A 24,765-nucleotide genomic window follows, 5' to 3' on the forward strand; every position below is an offset into this window, starting at 1 on the left:
GGAAGGGAAAGGGGAGGTGGAGGGGGACTAACTGAAAGAGGGGGAGAAAGAGGAAGGGGGAAGGAGGAGGCAGACCATATCACTGCCCTGCTTCTTTTTTTTTTTTTTGGCGGGGCAATGGGGATTAAGTGACTTGCCCAGGGTCACACAGCTAGTAAGTGTCAAGTGTCTGAGGCCAGATTTGAACTCAGGTACTCCTGAATCTAGAGCCGGTGCTTTATCCACTGCGCCACGTAGCAGCCTCCTCACTGCCCTGCTTCTTGATCAGGGCTTTGGTCAGACCTATGCTTTAGGAGGGTCAATGGATAGTATGGGGCTTAAAGTCAAGCAAATTCATTTTCCTGATTTCAAATCTGGCTGCAGATACTTCCTAGCTATGTGACCCTGAATGAGTCACTTAACCCTTCTTGCCTCAGTTTCCCCACCTGTAAAATGAGCTGGAAAAAGAAATAGGAAGCCCCTCCAGTACCTCTACCAAGAAAACTTCAAATGGGGTCACAAAGAGTAGGCCAGACTGAAGAAGGTGCTTTAGGAACATTTCAGTTAGAAAGCTACCATTATAGTCCAAGCAAGAGATGACAAGGGTCTGAACTAAGGTGGTAAAGAAAGGGGTGTGAATGTGAAAGATAGTCAGAAGGTAGAATAGATAAAGACTCTTTGGCTAATCAAACATTGAGGAGTGAGAACTGCTTTGAGCTTTTGAACTGAGTAGCAGTGATACCTCCTATAGCAGCTGCTCTCAAACTTTTTGTTCTCAGGATTGATTTACACTCTTAAATATTATCTTTTGTTTATGTAAGCCATATCAATTGATATTTAATATGCCCTAGAAAATATGTTTGCCTTCAAGAATGCCCTTAAAAAGTCTTGGGGAACCCCAGGGTTCCCCTGATCACTCTTTAAGAACCACTGCTCTTAAAGTAGAGACAGCTTCTAAATTTCTGTCCCAAGAGTCTTTTATTATTTGGTAGTTTGGGAGTTCTGGTCCCTCGAAGCTCTTGGCTATCTCGGAGGACTCCTACCATCAATTACCTTTCCCCCCACCTCCCCAATAGTTAGATGGATTATGCAGCCTCTTCACTCATTTTCTGCCCATCTGCCTGCTTCTGCTCCACAACCCACACTAGCCTTCCAGAGACTATACCTGAGAAGAGTTAGGTTATGTAAAGAATTAATTGTTATTTGAGGTTTTTATGCCTTGGCACGCACTGGCCTGGGGCTCCGCAAACCACACGGTGCTCCACCCACTGGTTGTAGTCGTTGCCGGGGCTCTGGTACCTCACGTCATCACCACTCACTGATGCCTACATGGGCCTGGCAAAATTATAATGATTGGAAGCCTAGTGAGGGCAGTCATGTGACTGTCAGAGCGGCCATCCCATTGGCTGGGACTGTGTGGGGGTGTTTCTAGGTTTGGGGGAGGAGAATTGGGCATTCTAGGTGGAAGCTGGAAAGCGATAGGTGGTCTGCTGCACATTTTCTGCTGATTCCTGGGCAGTGGTATTTTTTCAGGTATTATAATTTCCCTTTCCCCATTTTATTTCCTTTCCCTTGATCCTACTGATCCTGTATGTGTTTTTTTCTAAGTTCATTCTTGTTAAAAATAAATCTTGTTCTGTTTTGAGGGAGGCTGTCGGTCTCCTTCCTTGCCCCAATATTGCGGGGGAGCTGCTTAGCTAGCACTCCCCAATTAAAAATTGGTCCCCACAGTTTTTCAACTGGGCTTTCCCTAGAAGTGGGGCAGCTGGTGGTGCAGTGGATGGAGCACTGGCCCTGAAGTTAGGAGGACCTGAGTTCAAATCTTACCTCAGATACTTACTAGCTCTGTGACCTGGGCAAATCACTTAACCCCAATTGCCTTAAACATCCAGGGCTATCTATAGTCATCCTCAAATATCTTGCCCCAGATGTCTCTGGAGGAGAGAGTGAGGTTGGTTGCACAGCCCTCCCTCTCTTAAATTCAATTCAGTGCAAGTTATAACATCACCCTGATGTCATGGTCTTCTTTGGAACAAAGGACAAACAACAACAACCCTGGAAGTAGGTAGCCTCCTCTTCATCTGTCCATTTTCTGCCTTGACCAGACCTCTTCTTGCTCTAAGAACTGTAATCACATCAAAATACAATCACTGCCTGTGAGAAAGTCATGCCAATTGATTGCTCTATTGTCCTACTCGCCATCTTTCTGATTTTCCTGACTATAACTCCCTTCTCTGGCCACCCTGTCTGTGTTACCTCCCTCATTAAAACATAAGCTTCTTGAGGCAGCTAGGTGGCACAGTGGATAGAGCACTGGCCCTGGATTCAGGAGTACCTGAGTTCAAATCCGGCCTCAGACAATTAACACTTACTAGCTGTGTGACCCTGGGCAAGTCACTTAACCCCAATTGCCTTACTAAAACAAACAAACAAACAAACAAAACCAACATAAGCTTCTTGAGGATGGGGACCATCTCACTTTTGTTTTTGTATCCCAACACTTAGCACAAGTCTTGGCACATGGTAAATATGAATACATTCTTTTCATTTATTCATTCATTCACTGTAAATTGGGGGGTGACCTGACTAGTTCCTTAATCCATCTTTCCTTTCTTGGGAAAATATCTTCACATTATACTAATCTAGGGTTCTTAAACTTGGGGTCTGTGAAATTTATTTAAAAAAACCCACCAATATTAATAATATTTCAACATCATTAATTTCCTTTGCTATATTATGTGTTTTATTTTATACATTTAAAACAATTATTTTGATAAGGGGTCCACAGACTTTACCAGATTGTCAGAGATATCAGTGCTGCAAAAAGGGTGAAGAATCTTTCTGACTCATGAATTATGAGGCTATTTGCTAGCATGTCTGTGTTCTGAATTAGAGATGGTCCATTTCTAATCATTGGTTTCCTAAAAGGCTTATCTTCCAAGACTGAAGTAGACATTGTCAACACCTCAGAGAGATTTCTTTCTTCTTTCTCTCCTCTTTAGTGAGGAACTTTACTGAATAACTCTACAGTGTGGGTTACTGGGATTGTGGAACTGTTTTGGTCATGCCAACTGTGGTCTTTTCAGGGGATTCAGTTTTAAAGTGTCCAGATTTCCTACAACTACAACAAACACTACTTTCAAACTCCCTTCCACTTTCTCCTAGCTTTCACTACTGGGATTCCTGGCTCTTTTCCCAGAGAATCTGCTTTCCTCCTGCTGGTCAAGGGTTTCCCTCCATCCCTCTTGGGAGGCCAGGCTCTCTCTCAACTTTCTTTGCTCCCTACCATCTGAGAAAGAAGGTGGCATACACTATCCATAGTAATTAAGTCTAGACCTTTGACCAAAGGGTACACCTTAACAGCCTGGCACTGTTAGTCTGCCAGGTCTCTCACTTTTAAATAACATAGCAATGAATGACTGACCCTGCTAAGGCTGTAGGGCATGGTGTTTTTTCTGGAAGCATTCCTAGTTAAATAGAAACCTTGTTTTGAAATACTCATACAAGGTTCATCCCAGTTCTGGAAGGAGGCCTTACATTTGAGCTAACTCTCCTGACAAGTGGCTTGTTAGAAACTGCAGGTGCTCTTGAGGGAAGGGACAGAAAGAGAAGAGGAAGGGCATCTCTCAGAACTGCTCTGTGCTTGCTCAGACCATGGTTTGGAAATGTGATGATATATACCTTCATTGTAATCGGGGAGAGGGCCTTGATTCTGAATCAGAGAATCTAAGTTTGAAAACTAGTTCAGTTTCCTATTACCTAAGTGACCTTGGGTGAGTGACTCAACCTTTTAGGGTCCATTTTCCTTATGTGTGAGATGGAGAACAAGAGTTCTTACTTTTCTGTCCCTTTTGGCAGGCTGGTGTAGCCTATGGGTTCCTTCTAAGAATAATGCTTTTAAAAACAAAAGGTGTAAAATTACAAAGGAAATTAATTATACTGAAATAAAGACGTCATTTTGTTTTCCCATCCAAGTTCCCAGATGCCCTGAAATCTATCCAGAATTCTGTGGGGCTTAGGTTATGAGGATCCATCCAGCTCTAAATTCAATGTGGAGAAATCATTGGAGGATGATTTCCTCAGGATTTTTTCTTTCAAACTGGGCTAATATTACTTATGTTTGCTCTGCAGTTTCATTTGCCTAGCTGTTGTTGTTGTTTAGGCCTTTCAGTTGTGTCTGACTCTTCATGACTCCATTTGGGGTTTTCTTGGCAAAGATACTAGAGTGGTTTGCCATTTCCTTCTCCAGCTCATTTTACAGATGAGGAAACTGAGGCAAACAGGATTAAGTGAATTCCCCAAGGTCACACAGCTAGTCAGTGTCTGAGGCTGGATTTGGACTCAGGAAGATGAGTCATCCTGACTTCAGGCCTGGCCACTATCCACTGTGTCACCTACCTTCCTTCAATTTGCCTAACTACCTCTTTTCTTTTCCCTTTTGCTCTTTTACTTTTCTTTCTTTTCCTTTTTTCTTCCTTCTTTTTTTTCTTCTTTTCTTTTTGCTTCCTTCCTTCTTCCACTTGAGTCTCATTGATCCTTGTTGTATTATCTTATTTTTATTTATAATCTCTTATTATTTGTATGCATAATTTGTATGCATAATTTCCTTTCATTAGGCACTTCTTTAGGAAAGAAACCATCATTTAAAAAAATCTTTGTATCTCTAGCCCCAGAGTCAAATGTATACTGTTGTTGTTGTTTATTGTTTCCTTTTCTCTATGACCTCATCTGGAGTTTTTTTGGCAGTGATGCTGAAGTGGTTTGCAATTTTCTTTTCCAGCTCATTTTACAGATAAGGAATTGAGGCAAACAGTATGAAGTACTTGCAGAAGGTCACATTGCTAATAGGTATCTCAGACCAGATTTGAACTCAGGAAGATGAGTCTTCCTGACTCCAGGTCTAGTGCTCTATCCACTGAACCATCTAGTTGCCCCAAACTACATTTTATAGATGAGAAGACTGAGACAAACAAGGTTCCGTAACTTGCCCAGGGTCACATAGCTAGTAAGTGTCTGAGACTAGATTTGATTTCAGGTCTTTCTGACTCTAGGCCTGGTACTCTATCTACTGTGCCGTCTAATTGCCTCGAATGTATAGTAGTAGGTCCTCGATAAAAGTTTAGTGAATTGAAATGAATTTTTCTCAAGTCACTTTTGTCCTTTGACATCTACAAAGTCTGTAGCCATGAATAGAAGGGGTTGGGGCTTAGGATCCTGGTCTCTGAAGCTTTCAGCAGTGACTTTGGGGCATCAGGTCATAATTACAGAGCTGGATGGGATCTCAGAGGCCAACCCCTGGGGTCAGAGGTTAAGTGACTAGAATAGGATTACACTACTGATTAAAAAAAAGTAGCTGAGGCAGCATTTGAATTCAGGTCTTCCTGACTTCACATCTAGAATTCTACCTTTTTTTTCTGGTGTAAATGCCCAGGGAATTTCATAGACAGAATTTCTTTTATTTTTTTCCCCTGGCCCCAGGATTAGTTTGCCTGTCCTGGTCTGTTTTTCTTCAAAATAATGAAAACTTACATTTCTCTAACAATTCACATTTTAAAAGTTCTTGCCTTATAACTTGTAAGGCAGGTAATTACAAATATTTTTATTTCTATCTTACAGATAATGAAATTCAACATCAGGAACAGTAAGTGATTTGATCAGAGTCATAGTGTTAATAAGTATTAGAGTGACACTGAGATCTAGATCTTCAGGATCAAATATACTGCCCATTCCAACATACTACACTATCATTCTTTCAAATTAATACATCTCTCAAATGCATCATGGAACTGGTCAATTTCACAATCTCTCCTCTTCCATTGCTTCTCCAGATAGTAAGCAAACACCATTTTACCTTTAGGACTAGTAAATACAGTGTAACCGAACGAGGAGGTAGAATAACAAAGTGAAAAATTACAAAGACAAAAGATGTCTTTAAAATGAACCTAAGGCAATAGTGATCACTGGTTTTTATTGGCATTTCAGAGTGGGCTGATCTTTCATACATGTATGTGTGTTTATATATGTGTGTGTGTTTATATATAATGGATATCATATACATGTATATGTATACACACTTAAATATATGGCTTTTTAATTCCCTTGAACTACTATTCCAGATCCCCATTCCATATGCCCTTGGTCCCTAGCATTTGATTCTATAAAAGTATAAGAGAGAGTAGAGTATTAATGGTGAGATTGGATATCAAAGGTAGGTAACTGCCTCGAAGATGTGATGGAAGGAATTCCTGGATTTGAATTCTAGTTCTACTACTTGTGTGACACTGCGCAAACCATTTACCTTTTGTGGGCCTCAGAGTCACAGGATTATAGCTTGTAGGTTGGAAGAGACCTTAGAAGTTATCTGGTCTGACACCCTAATTGTATAGATGAGGAAAATCAGGCTCCAGAACTGTCAAGAGACTTGTCCAAAGTCTCAGCAGTAGTGATTGGCAGAGTGAAGATTTGAAGCTGGGTCCCCAGACTCCATCCATCCACAACACTCTTTCTTCCTCTATACAATGTCCAAGGTGGACTAAATGATCGCTAAAATCCTTAAATTAGGTTTCTTCACATCTCAGGAAATTCCATCTCACCAACTTTTCTTCAGTTAAATCATTACAGATTTATTTAAACTCCAATAGAATTCCCTTCTTAGAGGCAAACAAAAAACATCAACCATAAGGTCTTTATTTCAATTGAAATTTGATTAGATCAAAGGCGTGGGAGGCAAAGGGAAGGAAGGAAAGCTGTGGGAATTGGGGGCAGCAGGTGTGGAAATCAGGAGGAGGCTTCTTAGGAGAGATGTGGAGAGGGGGTGTGTATGTATCACATTCTGCCACTAATTGTGCCTGCAAATTGCATTCCATTGTATGGGGGTGGTGAGGATGGAAAAATGAGGGCTCCCACATTTGTTATGGGAAGCTCTGTCCTGGAGTGTTCCTCTCCACCTCCCAAAGGACATACATTTCTAATAGCATTGTGCTGTTTCACTCTGACTTCTTTATCCACTAGGACTGACTTCCATGTGGTCGCTCAGTAGGAAGAAAAGAGCTTATTTTCTTTTTCTCACCCCCTTAACTTGATGTAAAGCAGCGAGCTCTCAGTGATGGGCCACAGTCCTGTAGTAGCTTTGGGTTCCATTGTGCTCTTTTGCTTTCAGAGGCAGAAATCTTCCAGCTCAGTTTAATCAACTGCAAATTTGGCAGATGGGAGGTGAAGCAGTTTAGCTGTTGACCCAGGCCCCTCTGACCTCCTCTTCCCAGCCCTCCTCCCCATCCCACCACCCCTCCTTTTCCTGGAAACAAGGTGGGAAACTTTCCCGACAGGCTCTCTCCTGAGACCTCTACTTCTTGATTTCAATTCATCAGAAATACTGAGAAAATAATGTACAGTAGCACATTGGTTGTTCAGCTTCCTGTCTCAGCCAAAATTAGAAAATGATAAGAACCTCTGAGAAAAAAAAATCATAGAACATTTTATTAAATTTCTTCCTTAACTGAGAAAGCATTCCAGTTCATTTAAGACACAAAAAAGATAGACTATTTATTTTAGTCAGATCGGTCTGTTCATTTCTAATCAATGCCATGGCCACCTCACAACTCAGTGGATCCCTTTCTCTAAGGAAAAACTATACACTGGGTCTGACATTCAAGACCTTCCACAATCAGTTGCCACCATTCTTTCCAGCCTTGTTTCCCACTATTCCACTTTACAAATGCTCAAGTTTTGACCAGATCAAACTATTATTGCTACTATGAACTTGCATTCATATGTTGCTTTCCTTATAAAAAGTGAAGAGGAATTAAGAAGCAACCCAATGAGGGTGAAAGGAGACTATAAAACCTGGCTTGAAGCTTAAAATTAGAAAACAAAACAAAACAACAAATAAACAAAAAAATTAAAATACTGGGAACTGGCCCCATCATTTCCTGTCAAATAGAGGTAGAAGAAATGGAAGCACTGTTAGATTTTATATTCTTGGGTTCAAAGATCACTGGAGACAGAGACCGCAGCCATGGAATTAAAAGACTATTGCTTCTTATAAGGAAAGCCATGGCAAATCCAAACAACATGCAAAAAAGCAGAGATATTACCTTGTCAACAAAGATCAAAGCTATAGTTTTTCCAGTAGCAATGTATGACTGTGAGAGTTGGAGTATTAGGAAAGCTGAGTGCCACAGAATCAAAGCTTTTGAATTGTGGTGCTGGAGAAAGCTTTTGAGAGTCTCTTGGACAGTAAGGAGATCAAATCAGTCAATACTTAAAGAAATCAACTCTTGTTATTTACAGCAAGGTCAAATATGGATGTTTAGATACTTTGGCCATACAATGAAAAGATGGAACTCATTGGAAAAGACTCTGATGTTGGAAGACATTGAAAGCAAAAGGAAAAGGGGATGGCAGAGGATGAGACATAATATCATAGAAAAAACAAACATGAACTTGGACAGACTTTGAGAGATAGTGGAAGACAGAAGGGCCTGGCATGATCATGAAGAATCAGACATGACTGAATGATTTAATAACAACAACAACTCTCCCATTAGATTGTGACCTCCTTGATAGCAGGAACTAATTTTTATTTTGGGGTTTATTTGTGTTTTGCCCCTTGTGTGTGTGTCCCTAGTGCTTAACTTAATTTAATTTACATTAAGTATAGGCACTTAATCAGTGTTTACTGATTTGACTTGACTTTCAGGTCTAAAGTTCTTTTCATTACATCTCATGGACTACTAACCTTTTCCCTATCCAAAGTATTAGAATTAGAGTAAAGATGTGAGTGCAAATCCTTCCTCAGACACTTACTAGCTATGAGACCCTAAGTCATGTACCTTCCCAGTCTCAGTTTCCTCATCTATAAAATGGAGATTAAAATAAAATCTATTTAATAGGATTGTTGTGAGAATCAAATGAAATATGTGAAAAGCACTATGCAAAACTCAAAGTGGTATATAAATATTAGCTATTAAGAATCATTATTTCATCTTGCCATCTTCCACCTTTCATTGATTTCTATATCCCATGCCTGGAATGAAAGAAAGCAATGATGAAGCACACATTTGGTGTTAGCAGGATGATATAACTGTAAACTGAGGCAAACTCTTTCTTAAGGTAAATTTAGATCCCTCTTTCCTCAAAGGGGAAGATTGCAAAGGCTAGTTCTTAAAGTTTAAATCCCCTTCTTGCTAAAAGGGAAAGAAACAGAGAAAGACAATGTCTATAAAATTAAAAGAAAGGTTTTATTAAGTAGGGAAGAAAATCTAACATGATCCTGAGTACTATCCAGCCTATTGTTGAATAGGGTCCTAGGTAACAGATTACCATGGGTTTATATATACTTTAAACAAAGACCATAAGGAATTTGGAGGGAAAAGTAAACTTAAAAAAGGGTCAGTGGGTTCCATTCCCAAAAGGAGGGGGAGTGGGGAATTCCAGGGGTCAAGGAGGTAGCCTTTGAAACACAAATCAGAAGGCATCCTTGGTGATAAGCAATTCAGTTCAATGTCTTATTAGGAGATGTCTTGATAAGATCTCAAAAAGAAAAAGATTATTCCAAAGATAGGGAATGACTGAAGATAAGGTCCATATTCATAGTGGCATATCCTCCGGTCAGATAAGGCTTTGATTGGCTTCAGAGTTACTGATTCCTTGCACATCCTGTTAGTTTTACTCTTGATCTCACAGAGGATTGTTAATGTGTTAGGCAATGAAGCCAATCCTCATACAGTTGTTCTGGATACCTGGATAATTGCTGGGTGGGTGCTTAAGCAAATCAAGATATCCATTTTGATACAACAAATGAGAAAGTTGGAAGAATCAGAGTAAAGTATGCTGTTAGGAAAATGTATGAGCCAAAAGGAAAAGAGATCATTTGCTAAGCTAGGTTGAGGTATCATAGGTAGATATTTGGATTATTCCACTGGTACCCTCCTCACATCACAATGATGTCAAAAGAAATCAAGGAAGTCCAAAAGAATGCTTGTTGGAGTCCTTGCAGTGAATTATGGGAAACCACACAGTGGGACAGACATGGATCAATTAAGGGACTATTCAATTCAATTAGATCACAGATTCATTTGGGTTACTTCAAGACCCAGCTCAGATGTTACTTGGAAGGGTTGGACCAGATTGGAAATTCTTATTGTGAAGGTACATAGGCCCTCAGGGGTGCAAGATTGTCAAGGAGATATGGCAAATATTGGGTAAATTACCATTTTAATTCTACTGAAATATTTCCACAATAGTAGTGTTAGTTAAAGTGTGTGTGTGTGTGTGTGTGAGAGAGAGAGAGAGACAGAGAGACAGAGAGAGAGAGAGAGAAGGAGGTGGGGGCTGGGTAGATAAGGGAAGGATTATTAATTATAGTGCATCTGAAAATTTCAAAGAGACAACTGAAAGAACAACTTCTTTACTGACCAAAACCAAAACTTAAATCTGTGATTCAAGATTCTCAGATGTGTTCTTAGTCAAATCTAAAGCAAGATACAAATTAGAGGCTGAACATTATATGTGGATGTCCCTTTCAAAAACTATACCCCAAATATAACTATTGGATGACAAGAAACAGAACCAAAGGTCTCATTCATTTATTTGATTGTGTTCTTGATGCATGTGGAACAATTTTGTGATACTAAAAATATTATTATATACCAAATAAATGAAAATTTAATTTATTTTTTATACGCATGTGAATGGCAAACTCTAGAAGTTACTTGCTGTCCTGTTGAATAAGGTTTCAGAGGCAATGTGGTATAATCGATAAAGAACTATCTTCAGGGCAGCTAGGTGGCACAGTGGATAGAGCACTGGCCCTGGATTCAGGAGGACCTGAGTTCAAATCTGGCCTCGGACACTTAACACTTATTAGCTGTGTGACCCTGGGTAAGTCACAACCCCAATTGCCGAAAGAAAGAAAGAAAGAAAGAAAGAAAGAAAGAAAGAAAGAAAGAAAGAAAGAAAGAAGGAACTATCTTCAGAGCCAGGAAGAGAACACATTCTAGTAGAGTAGGCCCTTAACTTCTCATGGCTAAGAACAACTCTAAAATGACAAGTTTCAGAGGCATTATTTACTGGTATCAACAGAGAGTCTCCTCATCTGAGAGTTCCCTGTACTAATGAAACCACAAGTCTTGTCCCTATTCCATTGAATAGGGGCTATAGGAAGGTTTACTCAGCCAAGAATCATGAAGTCTGAAAAGGTTGGGAACTTCTGGACTAGGTGACCTCTGGTTTTTTGTTTTTGTTTTTAAGCCCTAAATCCATGATTATATGGACAACTCTATGAGGTAAGCAAGGCAGGCACCATTATTCCCATTTCATAGATGAAGAAACTGAGGCTCCAAAAGGCTAAATGACTTACTCCAAGTCACACAGTAATGGAACAGTAGGCTTCAAGTACAGATCTCAATATCCATTACTTTTTCCATTGCATAAGGACTACTTTTTATTTTATTGTTATCAATCAATATTGATATAAAATCAATAAGCATTTATTAAATACCTACTATGGTTGTGCTAAGCCCTGGGGATACAAAAAGAGGCAAAAGACAGTCTCTGCCCTCAAGGAGTTTATGATCTAGTGAGAGAGGCAACATGAAAATAAATATATGCAAAGCCAGCTATATACAGAATAAATAGGAAATAATTAACACAGGGAAGGCACTAGAATTAAGAAGGGCTCAATAAAGCTTCCTATAGAAGGTGGGATTTTAGTTTAGACTTAAAGGAAAATAGGGAGGTCAGTAGTTGGAATTGAGGAAGAACAATCAAATAACCACCCTGTAGATAGAATTTGACCTTAGTCAAATCACTTTAGGTCTGAGGTTACTTATCTGTAAAATGGGGCATTGGGCTCCTTGACTTGTTAGGTCCTTTCCTGATCTAAATCTATGACCCTATGGATTATCATTTTTACTTCTAATGCTTTAAGCTTTACAATGCACTTTCCTCATAACAATTCTACAACAGAGATAGCACAAACATCAGTATCCCCTATCATAGCTTAGGAAAGTGAGTTTCAGAGAAGAGAAATAACTTACGTAGGATTATGCAATTAGTAAATGCCAGAGACAGGATTTGAACCCAGATTCTGGCACTTTCTCCCATACCAGCTTATCTCTCACTTAGCGAATTATTGATTATATGGCATTAGATCAGGAATACAAAGAAGGAAGCACAGTAATTGTCCTCATGATTATTCTAGAAAGTTGAGGAGAAAAACAACAAAAACTATAAGGCAACATGTTTCTTAAATAAATGTTATAGGCAGTAAATGCTTTAGGAGTTCAGAGTAAGAGATCGCTGTAGCCTGAGGTAGCCAAAGAAGGCTTCATGGATTAGGTGGTTCCTAGACTCCACTCACTAAGTTTCTAACTTAATTGATAAACATCCCTGCCTGGCTACCAATTCCTTCTATGTGTTCTATTCTATTAGAAGGTAAGGAGGCAGCTAGGTGGCACAGTGGATAAAGCACTGGCACTGGATTCAGGAGGCCCTGAGTTAAAATCTGACCTCAGACACTTGACACTTACTAGCTGTGTCACCTTGGGCAAGTCATTTAACCCTCATTGCCCTGCCTTCCCCCCCTCAAGAAAAAAAGTTTAAAAAAGTAAGCTTGTAAGTTCCATGAGGGTGGATTGTCTTATGTTTTCCATTTGAATTTCCACCATTTAGCATAATAGCTTGCATATAATAAGTATTTAATAAATACTCATTCATTTATTCATTCAATGAAAGGTAGAAAATTTTCAGGTGGAAAAAAACAGAGAGGGCCTTGGAGATGGTGGTGTGTGCACAGGTAAGGACAAAAGGCATTTTGAGGGATGGTCAGTAGATCATATTGGATGAGACAGAGGGTTTGTGTGTTGGGAGATAAGGTTGGAAAGGCAGAGGCAAATCAGGTTTTCTTTTTTTTAAATGATTTTTTTGTTTGTTTTTGGTGAGGCAATTGGGGTTAAGTGACTTGCCCAGGGTCACACAGCTAGTAAGTGTCAAGTGTCTGAGGCCAGATTTTGAACTCAGGTCCTCCTGAATCCCTGGCCGGTGCTTTATCAGCTTCGACACCTAGCTGCCCCCATTTTCTCAAATCAAGTTTTCTCAATGAATGAATAAATAGAGGCAGTTAGGTTTCAAAGTTCTGAACTGGGAGTTAAAAAAAGACCTGCATTTTAATCCTCCCTCAGATACTTCTTAGCTATATGACCCTGGGCAAGTCAAACCTCTCTCTGCCTCAGTGTCTTCTAGAAAATAAAGGGTTGGACTTGATGACATTTAAGGTCCCTTTCAGCTCTAAATCTAAGACTCATGAATTTTCACAGGATGTTATATGAATCATGGAACAGTTTGAATTATTATCAGGGCAAAAGCTTTTATATAAATTATTTAGATTTATAATTTTATATAATTTATATAGTTTTAATCCATCCCAATCTGTTAAGAATAAAAGTCAGTCCATACGAAGAAAGGTCCAGAGTGTTTATATTGGTTTTTTTATTTTATTTTTAAAAAATTTTTTGTGGGGCAATGAGGGTTAAGTGACTTGCTCAGGGTCACACAGCTAGTAAGTGTCAAGTGCTGAGGTCAGATTCGAACTCAGGTCCTCCTGAATCCAAGGCCGGTGCTTTATCCAATGCGCCACCTAGCTGCCCCTGTTTATATTGTTTTATGTGACAAATTCTGAAATTGAATGAAAAGTTCCAAGGCCTGGCTTCATATGTTCCTTCTCCATTGTCGCTTCTTCACGTTCTCACTTCCAGCATAAAATGCTCAAAATAGTCTTTAAAGTACACAACCACGGCAGCTAGGTGGCGCAGTGGATAGAGTGCTGGCACTGGAGTCAGGAGGACCTGAGTACAAATCCAGCCTCAGACAATTGACACTACCTGTGTGATCCTGGGTAAGTCACTTGACCTCAATTGTCTCAACCTGCGTGTCCCCCCCCCCCAAAAGAAAGTACACAACCATTTTAGTTCAATGGGAGATCATCTCAGGATACCAACCATATAGATGTTAAGGAAATGACAGATACTTTTACTTCTACTTCCTGTCCAAGACAGTGATAGTCCTCCTAGCTTCCTTGGGGATAAGGAAAACAGAGTCCTTTAGATGTAGCCCAGGATTTAGTTCCAGGAGGAAATTGCTCACATCTGAACCCTAACTCAGCAGGTGCCCATAGAGTTACTTTGAAAGTACTCTTCCTTGGGGAGGGGGAGGGGCATGCAGTCCACCAGCATCCGTCTTCACTCTTTCTAACAGCTTCCTCTTGTTCAACCTCTTTGTTCTACACTCTCCTCCCCTTCTTCCCAAACAGTTTTTCTTGAATTGTTATAATGGTTCCTCCTAATTTAGACCGAGTTTAATTTAGACTTGAGTCCCCACTCCCCCTCCAGTATACATTTCCTGACCTATTGTCTTTTCCAGCACCAACATTAGCATTATACTTGGATGACTATCCCCAGGTCACTGGGAGGTCTTCTGTTCACACTTTCTTTTGGGGGAAAGAGAGCCGTAAACTACCAGCCTAGTGGATAGAGTAGGCCCAGAGGCATTTTTCAGGGCCAGATTTGGGAGAGCTGTTTAGTGAAGTCTATAAAAGCTATCTGCTTTATCTGGTGGCTAGGCTAGAACTGGGGAAGGAGCAGCTGTCTGAAATAATGCCAAAAATTAATAATTTATCATTAGCATTTATAACCTGCTTTAAAGTTTTTGAAGTGCTTTGTATATGCTATATTCAGTCAGACAGTCATTTGTTCAGTAAAATGTAAACTCCTGGACAGAGACTGTTCCTTTTTTTGTTTGTTTTTATATAGTGAAGTAGCTGTCATATAGTAGGCATTTAATAAAAGCTCCTTGACTTGAATTTGTAGAGGCCTGGGAGAATATGGGAAGAGAATAGAGACATGCCATAGAATGTAAGATTTAAGATTAGGGGCCATTGGTCCAATCCTGTCTTTTAACAGGACCAGTGAAGTTTCATGACTTAGCCAAGTTCACAAGGTAATAGGCATGGCCAAAACAAAAATGGAACCTGTTCTCCACCCCTGCACAGGCAGAAATGCCCCCTTATAGTCTTAAATCCTACATTCTGTGGCACGGTTCTCTTCTCTTCCCATAGTCCCCAAGCCTCCACAAATTCTAATCAATGAGCTTTTGTTATGGACCTACTTACTTTAAGTCAGGTGCTTCACTATATTACTTCGGAGTTACAGAGAAAGCTAGGTACTACCTTCTTTAAGATGAAAAGGTACTTTCAGACTTAGTTAATGTTGGTTTTGCTGAACTGCTTCCCCCCCCCCTCCACTTTGTTTATTCTTGCTACTGGGGATGGCTCCTGTGAATAGGGCAGGGAAAAGAGGGGAGGGGAGGGAGGGAGGGCATACGTACTGTATTTGTTAAATGCATGCTTTGTACCAGTCACCTTGCTAAGTGTTTTTAAAATATTATCTTGTTTGATCCTTACAACAATACTGGAAGGAAAAGATTCTGTAAAAACAAAATATATAAATGAATGAATGAATGAATAAATAAATAAATAAATAAATAAATAAATAAATAAATAAATAAATAAATAAATAAACAAACAAATAAATAAAAATGTCCAGGGAATTCTGACAAACATAGCAAGAAGTCCAAGGGGGTAGCAATAGATAAGCATTTGCCATTACAAATCCTGATAATGGGGTGGGGTGCTGTGGCTTTGGCCTGCAGAACTTGGTGGTTTTTGAAAGTCTCAGTGGCTGCAAGAAAAAGGAATAACAAGGAACTTCAAGTGGTAAATAGGTGCGGTTGTGAGGAGAGGGAAGTGAGGGAGGAAAGGAGGGAGGGCGGGAGACAGAAAGGGAGAGGGACAGAGAGAAAGGGAGAGAGACAGACTGACAGACACGCGCGCGCGCGCGCGCGCGCACACACACAGAGGCAAAGACGGAGAGACACAGAGACAAAGAGATAGAGTGAGACAGAGATCACCCTACTTCTACTCCTTAGCAGGGAGCAAATCATTCTTTAGCCTTCCTCCTACTCTCTCCTTCACTCCTTTTCTTTCAGTTCTCTTCCTCTCTATCAAGCGGTTTGGTCAAGATCAATAAACTAGGACTCGTCAGACCTGAGTTCTTCTCTGTACTTTTCTTCTAACCTAGTTAGGTTTGACTGTAGCAATGTCCAGTTAAAAACCCCGATTCTCCACAAGCTCTACAAAGCTCCAAGAGATAGATTGCTGGGGGTGGGGCGAACGAGGCTTCAAGGGTCGAGTATATAATTTAAAAACACTTCCATTTCCTCTTTTCTCTGAAGCCTTGATGTGAAGGGGAACACGAGTTCTTGGTTTTTGTCTTGTGTTTCCTTCGGTCGGAGCAGATGACTGAGGCAACCAATTTCTGTAGCGGCTACATGTGTGTTATGTATGTGGTGGGTGTGTGGGTGTGTGTGGGGTGGTGGTAATGGGATCTTTAGGTCTCAATAGCTCCAGGTCCTTGGGCCCCTGGACTGTTCGTGATTTAGAGGCTGAGTTCATGACAGGTGGGATCGGAGACCGTTCAGGACACTTGCTTGGATGAACGTGGGTTTTAGAGTACACTCAGGTCGGTACCAGGTTTGCATCCCACTTCTCAAACACATCTCATTCTGCTCCTGATCAGTTTGCATATCTTGGTTAGAGGAGGATTTTATATACGTAATAGATGTAACATATGAATATACGTGTGTGTTTCTAAAGGCCGAACCAAAGATACCATAAACAGTAATCCAAGGACATAATTGTATAAATGGTCGGCTTCCCTGAGATAGCTGGGCAGCTTTTGCAGGAAAATGACAGGAGAGCTAAGGATGAGATTGTATCGTTGCACAAGCCCTTGAATGAGATGCCCGAGGCACGAGGGTGGCGGTAAGGGTGGGGCTAGGGTGTGAGCATCTCCACAAAACTACACCCTGAAACCCTACGGCTGCTTTTAAGGAGGTTTCACAGAAGCGAGCCAAGAGCTTATCTCAAATTTCTGTCCTCGCGGTTCGGCTCGCCTGTAACAGGAATCCGATTGGTTCCAGGAAACTTGCAACTGTAGAAGTTTCCCCATCATGGTTCTGATTGGCTCCTGCGATACCTACCCCAGGCCAATGGCGACCTCTGTTTCATTTGCCAACACTGGCAGCCTCCCTCAGTTCATGCTCACAAGCCACACATATCTCTCTCTATGCAAAGGTCCTGCCTCCCCTGCCTACTCCTCACATGCAGCTTTGCAGCCTTAGCCGCAGCTGAACGTTTTTTAACCTGATCTGCCCCAGGATGTGGCTTCTGGGGTGACGTCGGGCCCAGATGTTCTCCCCAGACCACGCCCACACCCGGGATTGAAACACCCTCAGAGCAGCAATAACGGGCAAAGCTTGTTCTACTGTCACAATGCAAGGGAAGGGATAGACCAGCAGCATTATTTTTTTTATGTTTATTATTTGGCATCCTTCAAAAAAAATCAGCTTTTGAAGCCGATGAAGCCGCAGCTTCCTGAGCTGGGATTTCCTCTTTTTCCTTTCACTGGACTTCAAATGCATTCACTTTTTAATGACCGGCCGGGTGGGATCTTCCTGGACGAAGTGCAGTTTTGGTAAAGCTACCAACCCGGCACTCACAGTACGCAGCGTGCCCAGAGAGAAGACCCATCCCCCACCCCCTCCGCCCACCAGCTTGGATATATAGAGATATATTTATATACATATTTTTATGCAAAGAGAGACAAAGTGCAATTCGAGATTAAAACAAACAATTTCTCTGTAAAATGGCAGCCGCCGCCTATGTGGATCATTTTGCAGCCGAGTGCCTTGTTTCCATGTCCAATGGCGCGATTGTCCATAGCCCCAAAGAGGACCCCGACACCTCACCCGAAGGCACAGCCGCCCCTCATTTTCTGAATGCTGAAGACAGGCGAGAAGGCAGAGAGACTGGCAAAGACAACGCCTCTTTGATCGTGGTGGCCAGGATTTTAGCTGATCTCAACCAACACGTCCCAGCTCCTGCCCCGCCGACGGAGAGGAGGGAAAATGTCTCCAAAAAGGAGAAATTACCTAGCCACCTCTCTCTGTCGGGGGAGCCGGTTCAGGAAGCCGCCTCCCCGGACAGCCGATGGAGTGGAGAAGCAGCCACACCTACTAGTCCAGCAGGGAGCGAGCCCAGCCTCAAACAAAGGAGCAGACGGGGGAGAAGCCGAGCTGACCCCGAGTCACCTCAGAAAAAGCACAGATGTCACTACGCGGGCTGCGAAAAAGTTTATGGCAAATCCTCCCACCTCAAAGCTCACCTAAGGACTCATACAGGTCAGTCCCCAGCCGGCCAGTGGCTTAGCCATTAAACTGTGTAAGGAGTGGCACCCCCCAAGGCCAACGTTAGGATTTGTCTCTTGTACGTTTCCAAGCTGACACCTGGTGCCAGGAACTGACACCTTTTCTCCCTGGTTGTTGTTAATGTTTTAAAGTGACGAGAATAAAGTGGCGTGTTAGTGCCGTGGACAGTAAGTGACACTAGTCCTTATCCACTTCCCATCCTGCTTTCCCATCACCCCTGTCCCCCAGGTGTCAAGATTGTAAACGGTCGGAAACCTTTTTGGTTCAGCTTGTTTTCGTCTTCCACACCCACAAGCTACCTGTCCTCTCTACAGTTGTACCCCGCTGTAAGCAAACTTGATATAGAATAATCTGCGATTTTATACGGGAAATAACCCCCGGGGGATGGGGTTATTCTCATCTCAAAATGATTCAACATTTCAGAAAAAGGGTTCACCTAGAATTGCTTTAAATAGTGATTCCCCCAACGCGTACACAATGTGATCTGGTTTACAAAAATTCGATTTGCACAAAACTTTTCCCGGAAATTAGTGCATACAGCGAGGTACACCGGTACTGCTCCAACACCGGCTACCCTCCATCAGTTCTGGATGCCGACAGCTTCCTAGAAACCTTGAACCAAATTTTGCCTTCCTTTCCCTTCCAAGGCTTCTCATTCATAATCCAGTAACCTCCTTGGCTCTCGGGGTGCGCCTTAGAACTTGACTCTGGTAGAGGCAGTGGGGCTCGTGGGAAGCCATCACGGCTGGGGTGTTGGGGTAACAGGAGGTGGAGGATCAGAGAACACCGTCTCCCTACCCTTCGTAGCGAGCTAGGAGATGACCAGGGTCTGGAAAAGGGGCTGGGACAACAAGTGGTGGTTGTAGGGGGAAGGTGGTGGTGGTCGGGTCTGGGGGAGTCCCAAGAAGCGCCCTGCACTGGGAGCCTGGGCGACCCCGCCCCACTTTAAAGGCTGGGCGGCTAGCCCCAGGGCGAGCCAGCGGGAGAGGCGGCAGGGAGCCGGGCGGGGCGTCCGAGGGGCAGGTGGATGGCTCCGGCCCGGTCCTGTCCCACTTCCTAGTCGACATGGGGAGGGGAGTGGCCCGGCGCCAGCCCTCTGAGCCTTTCTGCGTTCGTTCTTCTCGTAGAACGCCAGGAAAATGAAGCCGCACGTTTTTTTCGGAGTTCTCGGCTGGGTGAGGGACCAGACGAGCTATGGGGAAAGCCCTCCTTTCCCCCCACCCCCTCCTTTTCCCAGCCCAAGTAAATTTGGGAGGGGCTGGGAGGGAAACCAAGGGGAGGAGCCCTGGCCGGGTCGGGTTCACCCGGGGACACCGCCGCTCGCCAGCTACTCTGCACATTCTTCGCTCCCCTCTTCCTGTAATTTTTTTTTTCTCGGCGCTCTGGGCTTTAATTTGTTGTTACTAGAGCCAACCGTACTGACTGTGTGCCGTGGGGGAGGAATGGGGAAGAGAGTGACTCTGTCCCAGGATATGACGGGACCCGGGGGGAATGGGGTTTCTTTGTTGGAAGCTCCCCCACCCAACTAGCCAGACAGTGGAAATACTCGGGCTCTGTCTCTCTCTTTTACACACACACACACACACACACACACACACACACACACACACACACACACACACACATACACACACACATTCCACACTCACGCACACGCACAAATCCCCCCCCCCCCCCCCCCCCCCCAGCAGCTCCACACCCAGAGACTTGCTGCTCCGGGAAAGAACAAACTTCCTATTTACAAAGGGTTTTTAATCTTTAACTCCTTTCTTTTGTTTATCCGGCTAACTGGAGCTCCTTCCCAGGAATCCAAACCTCGTCATCGAACATAGGAAAGTCCTGTCCCCTCAATTGCTGACATTGTGTATACAGGACAGACTTAACTGCTAAAGGCTGCAAGTAAACAAAGATAAATAATAATCCCGAAGGCCAGGACTCAGGTCTGGAATATGGCGTGACATGGGCTGAATGAGCACTGTATGTTTGGAAGTACTTGTCTTAGCTTGCGTTTAATTACACAGACACTTTTCCCCTCCATTTTACTCAAAACCAACAAAAGGCGTGAGAAAATAGTTGGTCTCTCCTCCCAACTGTAATAAAAAAACCCCTCCTTTTCCCCCTTCGAAACAAAGCGAATTAATTTATTAATCTTATCTTTTCAGTTTTGTGCCTAGTCAGACCAACAGCTCTGAAAACATTTTTCTGATCCATCTGTACATAAATGAATTATTTGTTTGTTATTAATTTTATACACCTCCCAACACACGGAAAGAACTTTACTAACATCCTAAATACCAAATTTTACTTTCCTAAACCCATCTTCACACAGTATCAGAGCTCTTAGATTGCTACTTAGAATCTCTGCCTCTTTTCATTTTTTCTTCCAGCACACTGAGGTGCTTTGGAAAAAGGAAGCTTTAAGTCATTCTTTTGTTGACTTTCATTTTACTTCCACTCTTTCCCCAAGGTACACATTGTGCTTTCTGTTTTCTTCTTTCACTCTACCTTCTCTTGACTTCCTCTGTTCCTTCTTTTCCAGACCTTCGGACCCTCCCCCCCCAACATGAGTAAGTGGGAGTTAGGTTAAAAAGAGTGTGACTAGGACTGGGGGGTGTAGGAAGTTATTTCAGTTTAAGGGTGTAGCTAATGTTGAGAGTGTACTGTTAAGGCTGGGGAACGATGATTAGAGTTTGTGGATGTGCTCAGTGTTGAAGGGTAAGTAGCCCTGGTAGAGAGAGCCTTGGAGTGGAAGAGGGGGTGTGGTCAGGAATGATGAATCTAATTGAGATTGGGGATATGTGGTCAAATTTGAGGGTATGTGGTTAGGATTAAGGGGGTATGGGATCAGAATTAGGGAGCATTGTCAGGCTGGCCATATATCCAGAGCTGGGGCTCTGTCAGTGTTGGGGATGTGCCCAAGGCTGTGGTTTGTGCTCAGAGTTGAGAGGTGTGGCTGTTTTAGTACTGAGAAAACAAGCTCAGTTCGTCTTTCGCTCTCTTCTCAGACAGGGACACCAAGATGAAACATCACCATGTGGCTGTGTATTATAAATGGTAGAAGGGCAGCTATTAGCCTATGAAATTGGGGGATGGGCAGAGGTAGGTTAGCAACAGGCTTTCTATAGTAAGCTCGGAGGAGAAGGCAGGAGGGTAAAGACTCCCCAACCTGTGTTCTCACTTCACTGGACATTCCTCAGGAACTTTGAAATATGAAGGAGACTCTAGCTTTTCTATCTGAATGGGAAGTGAGATGGGGAAGAAATATGCACACACACACACACACACACACACACACACAAACAATCCGGGGAAGATTCTGGAATGATCCTATTATACCATGGGCAAATGGTGTTCTAGATAAGCCTCATTTTGAACATTCAAAGCTCTTTCTCTTAGTGTCTACACTAGCAAACATGGACTACCATTCTGCACAATTTATTTTCTGGATAAATTACTGTTGTCCTGTCCATTAGCTTTAAAAGATTTTTTCCTCTCAATGTCCTAGATAATTCTCTCAACTCTCAATTCACATTTCCTATGTAGATGTTCCCTCTATGTTTTGGGTTCCTCTATGAATATCAAGCCTTCTGAATCTTTGCCAGCAAAACAGATCACCCCAAATTTAGAAGTTTAAGGAAATGCTTATTCCTCTTTCACCAATCCCTAAAAAAGTATGCCCTATGTTGAGAGCATTTTCTTAAAATGTCTTGCTAGATTGTTTTCCCTTTATTCTCCGAATCCTGGAAAAACTTCTTTCTTAGTACTGGGTCATCTTGAACCTTGTTGACCAGCCAAGTCATTGTCATTCCCATCAACTAACATGACTTTGTAGGGGCTCTAAGATGTTTTCAATTTCTCTCAGAAACCAAGATTTGCAACATACAGCTACCCCAGTAATGCTATGACTTAAAGAGAGGCCTGAAGTTTTTTTCAAGCCAGGTAAAGGGTTGATATGAATAATGGGCTGGGATCAGATTGTCACCCTGAGGGACATCAAGATCTGTCTGACCTATACTCAAATTGTTCTCTACCCAGGAGACTAACCCTCTTGTAGATGATGAGGATCTGGAATTGGATTTGATTTGCAGGCTCATTGTAGTATTATTTCATAGTGGGTAGAGGACTCATTTGCCTTTCAATGACAAGAACCAGGTTCAATTCTTAGTTCTACCACCAACTAGCAAGGCAATTTAACCTCTTTGAGCCTCAATTCCTTCATTTGTAAAATGGGAATAAAAATGTTTTCTTTACCCACCTTACCAGGATTATGTGAAGAAACTTTAGAGATAATAATAGCTAGCATTTATATTGTGCTTTAAGCAAAGCACTTTATATATAATTATTTCATTTGATCTTCACAAACACCCTGTGAGGTGGATGCTATTATTATCCCATTTTATAGATGAGGAAACTGAGGCATTGAGAAGTTAAGTGACTTGCCCAGGATCATACAGCTAAAGTATCCAAAGCAGGATTTTAACTCTGATCTTCCAGATTCAAAGTTCAGCACTTTATTCACTGTACCTAACTGCCCCTAGATAGATAGATATAGGTATACACAAAGGCACATATATACACATGCATACATAAACATGCATCTGTACATTGACATGTGAGCTATAGCATGATGCATTAGGCAGATAACTAGCCAGGAGAGCCAGAAAGACTTGGGTTCAAATCCTACTTCTCACAGATACTGGGTGTAGGGCTATGGGCTAATCATTTAGCTTTTTAGCACCTCCAGACAACTCTATCAGTTTCAGAGAGGGTGTTGACCTACATTGACTTAGGAGTTCCCAATACCAATGAAATTATGAGTCCATCCCCTATACCTGTGTGTATGTATGTGTGAGATGTCATCTTGATGTGTGCTGTGCCTATTTTGGTGAGTGTTTTCTTTGTTCCTTCGAAACTTCTTGATCTGACTCTTGCATAAGCACTAGTAGTCAGAGAAATAAGACCTTGTAAGGGGGCGCTGTGTGAAAGCACCTCTGTCAGACCAGATCACAGGATGTCAAAGGATTCAAAGATGGAAAAGTCATCTAGTCCACTCTTCTTATTTTACAGATGTTATAAAGGCCTAGAGAATCACACAGGTCCTAAATACAGTACCTTTCAACCACTCTCTTTAAGGAGTTTCGGTCAGTACAGACAAGCCTGAGGTAGGAGGTAGACTATAGAAACTTATTTCCCTAGCTAGACCATAACCTCTGGTGGATCACTTAGCCTGTGTCTTGATCTTTAAGACATAGGTAATAATAGCTGAGCTGGGTACCTCACAGGGTTGGTATAAAGTGACATTAATACGTAGGCACTTAAATGTTTGTCCAATTAACTCCAGAGTGTTGGAAAGTATTTTGTAAAGTATAAGATGCCATAGCATTCAAGATTTTATTATCATATTATTAGCACAGGAGAACTCTGACAATAATGGGCTGTATTATGACTTAATTCTAATGTCCTGAGAATTAAATTATGTCACCCCTTTCCCAAATAACTATAACAATAAGGCACAATATATCTCATTGGATCACAGGATCAACAATATAGACCTAGTAAAGGCCTTACATGATCTCCAGTCCAAGTTTCTCATTTTACAAGTGAGGAAACTGAGGCCTAGAGAGGTTTAGTGACTTGCTGAAAGTTACAGAGTAATAAATGACAATGGTAGGATTTGAACCCAGATATTCTCGCTCTGTGAGTGCTCTTTAGCCTTATGGGGCAGCTTTTCATTTTTTTTTTTTTGTCTATTTCCCCCTACATTCCACTGTATTTAAATTTAAGCTAATATCCGTTCAAATATCTTCTCATTAGAATCTTAAACCAAAGGTTGGTCATACAGCTATATAAAAAAATCTCTCTCTGAATGTGGTCTTGGTCTTCATGTTCTAATTCATGGTTAAGCTTAAACAATTTTTAAAAATATGTATACAAGCTTATTACTGTCATTAATACTCATTTGTTTTTCATGAGGGATCCAAATTACATTAACTTAGAATTCAAATCAACCTCATCTGTCAGTCAGTTAGGTGACTGAGTAGCCAAGAGTCAGAAAGACCTGAGTTCAAATACAGACATAGACATCTATTAGCTGTGTGATCTTGGGCATGTCATTTCCCCGATTTCTGCCTCATTAACTGTAAAATAGGGATAATCTTAGTGCCTACCTTCTAGGATTGTTGTGAGAATCAAATAAGATGATATTTGCGAAGTGTTCAGCACAGTGACTGGCACGTAATTTTTATTGTGTAGTTTCAGTTGTGTCTGATTCTTCCTAACCCCATTTGGGGTTTTCTTGGCAAAGATACTGAAGTGGTTTGCCATTTCCGTTTCCTGCTCATTTTACAGATGAGGAACTAAGGTAAACAGGGTTAAGTGACTTGCCTACAGTCACACAGTTAGGAAATGTCCGAGGCTGGATTTGAATTCATGAAGATGAATCTTCCTCATTTTAAGCCCAGTGCT

The 24,765-nt window shown here is 41.8% G+C and overlaps 1 protein-coding gene across 1 annotated transcript in view; it reads left to right on the forward strand.

Moving 5' to 3' along the window:
- The first annotated feature begins 17,156 nt into the window (after positions 1–17,156).
- The window catches only part of KLF13 (Kruppel like factor 13), a 101,474-nt gene continuing 93,865 nt past the window's right edge, over positions 17,157–24,765 (forward strand). Inside the window, 1 exon segment of the mRNA XM_043980120.1 lies at positions 17,157–18,273. Coding sequence (XP_043836055.1) covers positions 17,739–18,273 — 535 coding nt within the window. The 5' untranslated portion in view covers positions 17,157–17,738.

The sequence above is a fragment of the Dromiciops gliroides genome, chromosome 2, assembly GCF_019393635.1.
Source record: "Dromiciops gliroides isolate mDroGli1 chromosome 2, mDroGli1.pri, whole genome shotgun sequence".
NCBI classification, from domain to species: Eukaryota; Metazoa; Chordata; class Mammalia; order Microbiotheria; family Microbiotheriidae; genus Dromiciops; species Dromiciops gliroides.